Source organism: Borostomias antarcticus, assembly GCF_949987555.1.
Source record: "Borostomias antarcticus genome assembly, chromosome: 1".
Lineage (NCBI taxonomy): Eukaryota > Metazoa > Chordata > Actinopteri > Stomiiformes > Stomiidae > Borostomias > Borostomias antarcticus.
Genome location: NC_140234.1, coordinates 14567326 through 14577325, shown reverse-complemented (window position 1 = coordinate 14577325; position 10000 = coordinate 14567326). Strand labels below are relative to the sequence as shown.

The 10000-nt window shown below is 48.6% G+C and overlaps 2 protein-coding genes across 2 annotated transcripts in view; both read left to right on the top strand.

Moving 5' to 3' along the window:
* sipa1l3 (signal-induced proliferation-associated 1 like 3) overlaps nt 1-5937 on the top strand; it is a 106250-nt gene extending 100313 nt beyond the window's left edge. Inside the window, exons 20-23 of the mRNA XM_084441593.1 lie at nt 1-30; nt 666-792; nt 1650-1731; nt 2637-5937. The exon at nt 1-30 is cut by the window's left edge and continues 132 nt beyond it. Coding sequence (XP_084297719.1) covers nt 1-30; nt 666-792; nt 1650-1731; nt 2637-2783 — 386 coding nt within the window. The 3' untranslated portion in view covers nt 2784-5937. The remainder of the gene's footprint in view (nt 31-665; nt 793-1649; nt 1732-2636) is intronic.
* A 312-nt stretch (nt 5938-6249) lies between these two features.
* qpctla (glutaminyl-peptide cyclotransferase-like a) overlaps nt 6250-10000 on the top strand; it is a gene marked incomplete at its 3' end in the record, with an annotated part of 6165 nt that continues 2414 nt past the window's right edge. The window contains exons 1-4 of the mRNA XM_084440928.1: nt 6250-7168; nt 7890-8036; nt 8644-8937; nt 9806-9967. Coding sequence (XP_084297054.1) covers nt 6953-7168; nt 7890-8036; nt 8644-8937; nt 9806-9967 — 819 coding nt within the window. The 5' untranslated portion in view covers nt 6250-6952. The remainder of the gene's footprint in view (nt 7169-7889; nt 8037-8643; nt 8938-9805; nt 9968-10000) is intronic.

Genomic DNA, 10000 nt, shown 5'->3' with positions numbered 1-10000 from the left:
CCGCTAAGGCCTACGAAGGTGAGAGAGAGGGTAAGAGAAGAAGAGGGGGGGGGGGGGGGGGGGGGGGGGGAATGCCTGTCACCCGACACCCCTGGGAGAGCGAGACGAGAGGGGACTCGGAGGAGAGGACTATGGGACGGATGAGAGAGACAGAGGGCGAGAGAGATCTGGGCCTCACCCCGGTACCCTGGCAGACAATACCCCCTCCCTCCCCCCTGCATCTCCCTCTCTCCTTCCCCTCTTTCTCTCTATTCTTCCACCCTCTCTTCATCCGTCCCTTCATCCCTCTGGGTCTCTCTCCGGCGTCCTTGTCTCCAGTCCCCCGATGTCTCTCCAGCACAAAAGCCCCTCACAGCTGCTCAAGCAGGTCCCCGTCCCCACCAGGGCTCCAGACGACACCCGATCCCCGGCCTCACTTCCTGCCCCTGCCCCTGCCCCAGCAAGGCTGCCCGGGGATGGGGCTTGGTTGTTTGAGCGGCGTCCCCGGAGAGGGTGGATTCGAAAGACTTGATTATAGGTTGAGATAATGAGGCATTTGTGGATTGTGAAAGCCGCGTCTTCATTGTGTGTGTGTGTGTGTGTGTGTGTGTGTCTGTGTCTGTGTCTGTGTCTGTGTGTGTGTGTGTGTGTGTGTGTGTGTGTGTGTGTGTGTGTGTGTTTTACAGTACAAAGGGCAGTGTCTCTCTTCTCCCTGACGGAGCCCCAGGTCGGGGGTCCAGACATGAGGCCGATCATCAGTCCTGTCCAGTTCCCGACCCCACAGACCCCGCGCACCACACCCACCTTCAGCGGGTAAGACACACACACACACACGTATGACTGCACTCACTACACTACACTGCACTACTGAACCTCTGTGACTAACAAAAGAAGGTCAGGACAATCAGATGTTAATGATCCCCTCTGACCAGCTCCTTTGATGTTGATCCCCAGATTCACAATTATAGTAGTTAGACAAAGCCTACCTCCTGTTTACCTCAGCTGTCACGAAGATGGGAATGAGCCCAAATGCTGTTACCTTCACCCACGGTGCCACCCTGTGGTTGGCTGTGGTACTGCATGAGGATTATTATTATATAACGGTTACTAAGGAGGCTCCTCTGTGTACTACGGCCACAGAGTAAACAGTGCCTGTTTGTTCTGCTGTGGTCTGGCCTGCCTGTCTGACCCTGCTGTCAGGCCACTACCAGTAGGTCTGGTAGTAGTAGTAGTAGTAGTAGTAGTAGTATTAAGAATACTGTTAGTTTTTGTCATAATGTACACGATATGAGTTACATTATATTGCACTACCGCATTACTGCATTAGCAGTCACCCTGAGGTAGCAGAGTGTAGTGAAACCTGTGCTGGGAACATTCATACTCACACTCTCACTCACACACGCACGCACGTTAATTTCCATATAGACCTACATTAAATCCTTCTAAAACACCTGCCTCTATGTAGGTCAGGTGTTAGGTAGGGCAGACGGGTCTAACAGGTTTGTGTGTGTGTGTGCTTGCGTGCCGTGTGTGTACAGGGATATGGTCATTAATCATGTTGAAAGCTTGATACACTGCTTTGGTTTATTAAACTGTGTGTGTGTGTGTGTGTGTGTGTGTGTGTGTGTGTGTGTGTGTGTGTGTGTGTGTGTGTGTGTGTGTGTGTCCAGAGATGAGGTCCCTAACGATCTGTCGGGGCGACTCTACCATCTGGAGGTGATGCTGAAGCAGCTGAACTGTGACCTGGAGAAGGTGAGCTGAGAACAACGGGGTTCAGCCCAATTTATGCTTTGTCGAGCTTTTGAGACCATCAATGTCACTTTTTGTGGGGGGAAAAAAGGGGTTGCGAGGGCTGTCGTGCACCAACACATTTTTCTAATGTCACTGACTCATCATGTCACATATAGTCGCTGAAGTGTGATTGGATAGCTAGATAGAAGGCTTGTGCGTTGCCATAGATATGCTTGTTCCGCAGCCTTGTTTTGCTTATGGCAAGCTAGTAACTGGCTAGCCATTCCTTTTTACTAAAACATCAAGCTAGTAGCTGCTAGCCATTCCTCTTTACTAAAACATCAATCTAGTAGCTGCTAGCCATTCCTCTTTACTAAAACATCAAGCTAGTAGCTGCTAGCCATTCCTCTTTACTAAAACATCAAGCTAGTAGCTTGCTGCAGTAGGATGTAACGTAGGAAGTCAATGTACTATTATTCACCAGAACTCACAGATGTATCTCCTTTCTAAACAAGTGACTAAGAGCATAATCTAGTGCTGAAGGCAAAAAGCAAGAATAGCAAATAAAAAATACAATAGGTGCTTAATAGGGAGGATCCTGGTAGTAGTTCCTGAAGAGGTGAGTTTTGAGCCTGCAGCGACACTGCGGTCCTGATGTCAGAAGTTGAGCTGAGAACAACAGGGTTCGGGTTAGACCTGCTCATAGATGAGAGACAACAGAACAGAACATGACGCTGCATAGACCTAAACGTGAAAGCTTCTCCAAAGATAATGTTACACGATTAAACTAAAGAGATAAACAATGAACTGATGTAAGCCCTCAACTCCTTGCTTTCCTCTCTCTCCTCCTTCTGCCCCCTCTCTCCCCCATTCCCCTCTCTTTTACACCACCTCCCTCTCTCCCTCCCGTCTCCTCCTCTCCCCAGGAGAAGAAGGATAAGGTGGTGCTCATGGCGGAGATGGCCAACCTAAGGGAGAACAACCAGCGTCTGCAGGAGGAGAGCCATTCCGCCAGCGAGCAGCTACGCAAGTTCAGCATGCTCTTCACTGGGACGCAGCCAGAGAGAAAGTGATGTCAGACCTCGCCCCAAACACGGGACGTGACGTCAGACGAGGAGGGAGTGATGTCACCGAAACACGGGAAGTGACATCCGCAGAGGGGAAGTGATGCAACCGGGCCAGGGGGAGACTCGAGAAGGATGTTGTTTGGGACAAAGACGGTGTACGTGAAAGACTGTGAACACTTGAGGGGTGGAAGAGAACGACGTAGAACCCATTAGAACCTGGCTGTGGAACTCCTCAGGCTTAGCTGAGACTGGACTGCCTTAGACTGGAGAACCTCTCTCTTTCTCTCCCCCGCTCTCTCTCTCCCCTCTCAGTCGTCCGTCTACCTGTGTTTTTATTTTTCTAACTGAATTCTAGGTGGAGGGATGGGACTAATGCTAAATAGATAGATAGATCACCTGGAGAGGCCTAGTACTGTTCCTGAAGCCAAGCAGCCAAAAAAAGAGAAGAAATAACTACAGCTCCCAGGATGAACTGGGAGTCTGAAGACATGGTACTGTAGTTCTATGCCTGTGTGGTACATCTCTCTCAGATCTGACGGAGGAAGGAGGGTGTGTGTGGATGTGTGTGTGCGTGTACATGCGTGTCTGTGTGTGTGTGCACGTGAGAATCATGAAGGTGTGTGTAAGGTACAGCAAGGAGACACTCAGAGGCCGCATCATCACACAGAGTAAGAGAGACTCTCGCGACCAGATGCGTTTTATACCTTCTGTTGAGTGTGCGTTGATACAGGGCATTTATCAGAGCTAGCTACCTGTATGATGCACCAAGCTAATGACATAGCAGGGTGTGGAGGTTGTCCAGACGGGGATAAGAACTTGGAACTCTATATTGCCATCTGCTACAGTCAGTGGAACGGTGAAACATGTGGCAAACTCAGTGATAGCAGTTTCATATTTCACTGTAGGTTTTTAGGTTTTTGAACAGTAACTTCATCTCGGATCTCAAAGTACTGGATCGTAGTTAAATGTTAACAGATATCTCAATGGATCTTGGTTCTATTTTTTATTTTTTTTTACAGTGTATGAACGTAAAATCATATTGACTTGTTTTTAGTCCCACCTGAAAACACTGAAAGTGGCTGGTCTATCTGGAAACATGGTCTGTGCTTGAGAACAGACGCACACACACTGTAATGAAACCCATCTCTGCAACACTGTAACTCTGTCATACTACTAACTCTGTCATACTGTCACACTACCTGTGGTATGGTACAATTGGTGTGTGTGTGCGTGTGTGCATGCATGTATGTAGACGCTTGTACCCACATAACTGTGACACTTGGCCTCGTGGGTCACTGATGTGTGTGTGAGAGTCCGCATGTTTGTGAGGATTGTGCGCGTTTGCGAGAGAATGTTTACCGAGAGACAAGGTATCCGTTCCCATGATAAAAATCTCCTAGATCAACACAAAGACACTATTTCTACTACTACGACTAGCTAGCTAGGCTATATTCTATACTGAATCTATTTTTTCATTCTAATTACAGTGTGATTATTACAGTGTGTGTTTGTGTCTCTCTGTCGATGTTCTTGGAGATGATGATGGGGAAACAAGCAGACCTTGGAAGGGGAGGAGGAGGAGAGGTTTTCTGATATTGCCAAAAGCAGCTTTGTAGAACTGCACGTTGTCTCTGGACCATGTACATTACATTACATTACAGTCATTTAGCAGACGCTTTTATCCAAAGCGACTAACAATAATTGCATTTAACGTAGGAAGAGCCAATGTACTACTACTTGCCAGAACTCACAAGTGCATGAACCTCCTCTGGAGCCCAACTGGAATCTGTTCACTGCCTTTCCACCTCTCCAGGCCCACCATGCAGAATCCAAGCCTCTGGCTCAGAAATTATCTGCCAAACCCAACAGAACCTGCTCTACGTATCTATCCCATATCTAATGGTAAATGGCACTGCTCGTCCTCCTCCACACCAACATTGTCTAGACATTCCTGGTCCCTCCCAACCCCCCCCCCCCCCCCACCACCACATACACACACACTGTCTAGAACATTCTTGGTCCCTCCAACCCCCCCCCCCCTGTCTAGAACATTCCTGTTCCCTCCCAACCCCCCCCCCACTCTGTCTAGAACATTCCTGGTCCCTCCCAACCACCGCTGTCTCTAGAACACCCCTGCTCTTTACCAGCACATAATATGAATGAATATTATTCTTCAGTGTCAGCTAGTGTCAGTATGCAGAATGGCGGAGGCCCACTGTGAATGACTTTGGCTTTCAGATCTACTGACCTTCACCTTCTTATGACACACAATACTGGCCTTTCTCATGATATACAACACACACACACACACACACACACACACACACACACACACACACACACACATGGATAGGAGCAACTTATAAAGACACCCTAGACGAGAGGCTCGTTCTCTCGTCCCACCGTCTCCCTGAGGGCTAAGAGTTCACACACTCCTGCCTCTCCCAAGCCACGTTCTCTTCTCCGCTGGACTGCCCTATCACTCATCAGCCAGTTCTATCATCACACACACACAAATAATGACACACACACACACACAAATACATAGCAACAACAACCTTACACACTCATCTTAGCCCTGAGGTGGGTAGTCTACAGCGATCTGCACATCATCAGCGAATGTGCTGTGATGTTGATATCTGCAGTGTCTTAATGTTTTGATCTGTTTATTTGCGTGTTGAAGGGGTAGGGGTGTTTTCATAAATTTTGTTTATGTATCTGATTTTAAGCTAACTACAGTATAATTAATATACATGTTGAACATAGCTTGGTGCAGCAACGTTGCACTTGCACAAATCACAGATAGTAATATGCAGAGTAAATGGTTAAGTTGTACGTATTCTCTTTTTTAAGTTTTTTTTTCTTATTTTTTAGATGTTTTAATATTTGATAATTTATTTTTTAAACACATTGGCCACTTTTGCAAACTGGTAAAAGACAAAATAGTGAAATTGAGAGGGTACTGTTATTTCCATGTATGCTATTTGATTTCTGATCTGTGTACAAAGCTGATTTGTATGATTCTATATTGTTTTGATGTTTTCTCAGTCTTTCTTCTTTCTGTGTTGGTGCTTTCTGCATGTGGCAGGGCGCTCAATGCATGGACGAAACTTACGGTTGAACATTCTTTTGTTTTATTTTTGGGGACGTTGTATCAATGAGTGTGTACATTTAAAAAGTGTAAATTATGTTTTCATTATTTTATAAGAAAAATATATTAAAATCTTTCATAATTATGATATCTTGGTCATTCTTTTGTATGGGATGATCAAAGTCACACAATGCCCATTATTGACTACGATTACCAACAGACTCATTACTAGCTAATGTAACTTCAATCAGTGAGAATGACTAGACCTGCCCCTTTAAAATAAGGCTTTGACGCATTGACGTAGCTTTGACGTGTCATTTCTCCTACGAAAACCCGGAAGTCAGACCCAGACACAGCCAAGTTGTGTCCGTGAATTCGAGATGTGCTTTGAATTATGACCGGGTAGCCTACAGAAGTTACACGTTTTAACGATGACTGCACTCCGTACAGTATTGGTGAGCAATCTGCAACCAATATAGGTTGCGTTACAATAGGCCTGAAAAGGTTTGAGAATAAAGTGTATGTATGTGCTCGTGGTTAGCTAGCTTGTTTGGAAACGAATGCGTGTATAGAATACACGGAGACCATATGGAGAGCAGGATGAATGTTTTTGTGCTTGTTCCTTTCCGTCTAGGATAGCCTGTCGTATCGATTTCATTCAACTTAACTCAACAAAGCAATCACAAAAGACCCTTCTGAATGATGGGCTTGCAATCAAAGCAATCACAAAAGACCCTTATTCTGAATGATGGGCTTGGCTCGAGTTCATGTTACAATAAAGGATAGCATAATGCCAGACCAGTGTTGTTTTGGAAAAGGAGTGGGCGTTAATGTACATGGGTTATTGTGACTAGCGCATAGAAATGTAACGTTCAGTAGGCTAGCCTACGACCTACAGAATTGCTTTTCGAGAACTTGAGAAATTAGGGATTTCGTGTCACTGCGGCCTCTGTCGCAACCTACAATTGCAAATTCCAAAGTCATTTTACTGACACGTAGCGTTAGCTCGTTTAGACGTGCAGAGAGAGAGAGAGAGACTCACTCACGTTACATTCTCATGCCAAAGCCGCGGTGTAACTAAATCATGCCGAAATCTAGTCGACGGTACAAACCGCTGCAGGCGAGCACCGGCGGCGCCCTGCCAGGATGTGACCCGGTCCGGATGCCTCGGGCCCGGGTTCTGATTCTCTGCCTCCTCGGTGTGCTCGCCCTGGCCGTGGTGCTGGGCATCTTTCTGTCCAACGACGCCAGCAACAGGAGTTTCAACAGGACCCCGTTTATAGACCTTGCCAAAGAACGGGTACGTGAAGAGCTGTTCTGTTTACAGTTGTTTTAGCAGAAGAGCAGTCATTCGTTGTAATACTATGTCAAGTTACAGTACAGTTCTAGCAGCTTAGCAGCACCGTCAGAATGATAAATTGTAAATAGCCTACCTACCGTTTACTCTTGAAGCATGCGCCTTAGCAAGCATTTTCTGGAAGGAACCTTTTCAGTTGTGAAACAGCTCTCTGCTGAGACTGGTCCTGAGAAATGTAACAGCTTCTGTGTAGCATCCTCTTCATTTTCCAGTTTCCAAAGTACGTTTTTTTTTTTAGTCCATTCAGGTCTCATGCAGAGGAACACGATTGGCATGGGGCCGCTCACTGCTCCTCCAGGACCCAGACTGTAACGTTGGTCTGGGTCCTTTATGCTTAATTCATGTTTTGTGAGCACCGTTCTGTGGTGTCACTATGAGGTGCGTTCTTAGGGATATAGTTGAGGAACTACAGTAGGAGCAAACCTAAGACTAGCTAGAGTATAATGTAGACCTATGTATTATGTTGCAAATGATAACCTACAATATTCTCTCTTTCTCCTGGTTTCCCGCTGATCTTACTCTGTTTTCTTTTTTCCTTCTCCTCTTCTCCCGTCTTGTCTCATCTTTCTCCCTGAACATGTCGTCCTCTCTTACCCCGACCCTCTCTCCATCTTCCTCCTCTCCCCTCTTCCTTCTCTCCTCTCTTCCCCACCTCCACACCCAGTCGTCCCACAAGCCCAGTAAACTGTCTCCGGTCCAGGTGAGGAAGCTGGCCACCCTGGTGGACGGCTCTCGTCTGTGGGAGATCTACCTGAGACCCATCCTGGCACAGAGACTACCGGGCACCAAGGGCAGCCAGGCAGTGCGGCAGGTATGTGTAACCCCCCCCCCACACACACACACACACACACACAACTACCTCACAACCGCCATTGCAGAGAAAATGCCAGGCATCAAACCTCGAAGGGGTGATTGAACATGTTTGTTTTGTTTTGAAGATATTTTTTTAGGGCTTTTCAGCTTTAATGGTATAGGACAGTGTAGAGAGACAGGAAATGTGGGAGAGAGAGAGGGCATGCGGCACAGGACCAGAGCCGGGAATCGAACCCGGGTCCGCCGCGCGAAGAACTAAGCTACCGTGGCGCCACCGTGATTGAACATGTTAATTCAGGCGGCACATAGTTCAGCAGGTAGAGCGGCCGGCTAGGGATCGCAAGGTCCCCAGTTCCATCCCTGCTACTGTCTGCTCCCAGCTGCCCTTGGGGGAAGGATGTCGGAATGGGTTGAGAGAGAGAAGTTTCATTGGTGGATGCTTCTGTCATTACGTGTGTGTGTGTGTGTGTGTGTGTGTGGTTTCGACGTTGCCGCCTACCACCGTGTGACGTGTGTCTTCGCTGTGTGACGAATATAGATGTTTATTTTGTTTGTAATTCTCTCTTTTTCTCGCCATCCTCCATTTCTCCTCCTCCTCTCCCCAGCACATCTCCTCCACCTTCTACTCCCTCAACGCCGGTTGGACGGTAGAGATCGACTCCTTTGCGTCAGGCACCCCGCGAGGTCAGGTGACATTCTCCAACATCATCGCGACCCTTGACCCCTCCGCCCCGCGCCGGCTCCTGCTGACCTGCCACTACGACTCCAAGGTGCTGCCGCCGGACCCCCGGGCCCCGGAGAAGGTGTTCTTGGGGGCCAGCGACTCGGCCGTGCCCTGCGCCATGATCCTGGAGCTGGCCACCGCCTTAGACAACCAACTCAGGCTGCTCAAACAGCAGGTAGGCCGTCTGGGAGGGTCAGTTTACGGTCAGTAAGACAAGCGTTGTAGTACGACAAGTCTCAGACTAAAGTGACATCAACCAGGCACGTTAATGACACTGGGGTGTGGCAGACGCGTCTCACACCTCCTGAATTGTGTACGGTCGTGCACGCCGTCATATATTGTTGCGTAGTGCGATGGTTTGGCTGTAGGGACGTTTTGGACGATTGCACAAGCTAAGCTGGTCCATAGCTACCACAGAGATGACGTGAAGCGTCGGCCGCACCATAAGCGCAGGAAGTGTCTGGTCGGCGTCAGTTTTCGTCTGTCGCGCTACGCTCGTTTCACCAAAGATAAATTAACCTTTAGGGTCGGGGGTGAGGGACGTGTCCTGCGTGTGCCTGCCCCCCTGTTCTAGATATGAAGGGAGCGTTTAATGCGTGTGCTCACGCCGCCCTGCGCGTCGGAGTTGGGTAGAAACGGGACAGAAGACGTGAGGGGAGTCTGGGTGGATGGGGATTGGAACTGACTCTCCGTGTCTCCATTCTCTTCAGTGGTTCAGTGGGTGGGAAGTGTCGGGGGGGTGGGAAGTGGTGGGAAGTGTCGGGGGGGGGGGAAGTGCCGGGGGGGTGGGAAGTGCTGACGGCAGCTGGCAGCCTCCTCTCTGGAGCAGTGTTCCCACTGAGACTGTGATCTGTGCTCGCCAGGAATACTGTACACAAACACGCGCACACACACACTGTACACACACGCACGCGCACACACACTGCGACAACCCTGCGGAGAAGAAAACCCTTAGATCTGAAGGTCTCGGCGTTTCTCATCGTAATATCTTCCATTCTCTGTTCCCTTGTTCCTAATCTCTCCCTCTCTCCATCCCTCCGTAGGCTCCAGCTGTGACCCTCCAGCTGGTGTTCTTCGATGGGGAGGAGTCGTTCGAGGAGTGGACGGACACCGACTCTCTCTACGGCTCCCGGCACCTGGCAGAGCGTATGGCACACACACCCCACCCTCCAGGATCCACACACACCACCCAGCTACAGGCCGTGGTGAGCTTTGTGTGTGTGTGTAGAATGCTTGTT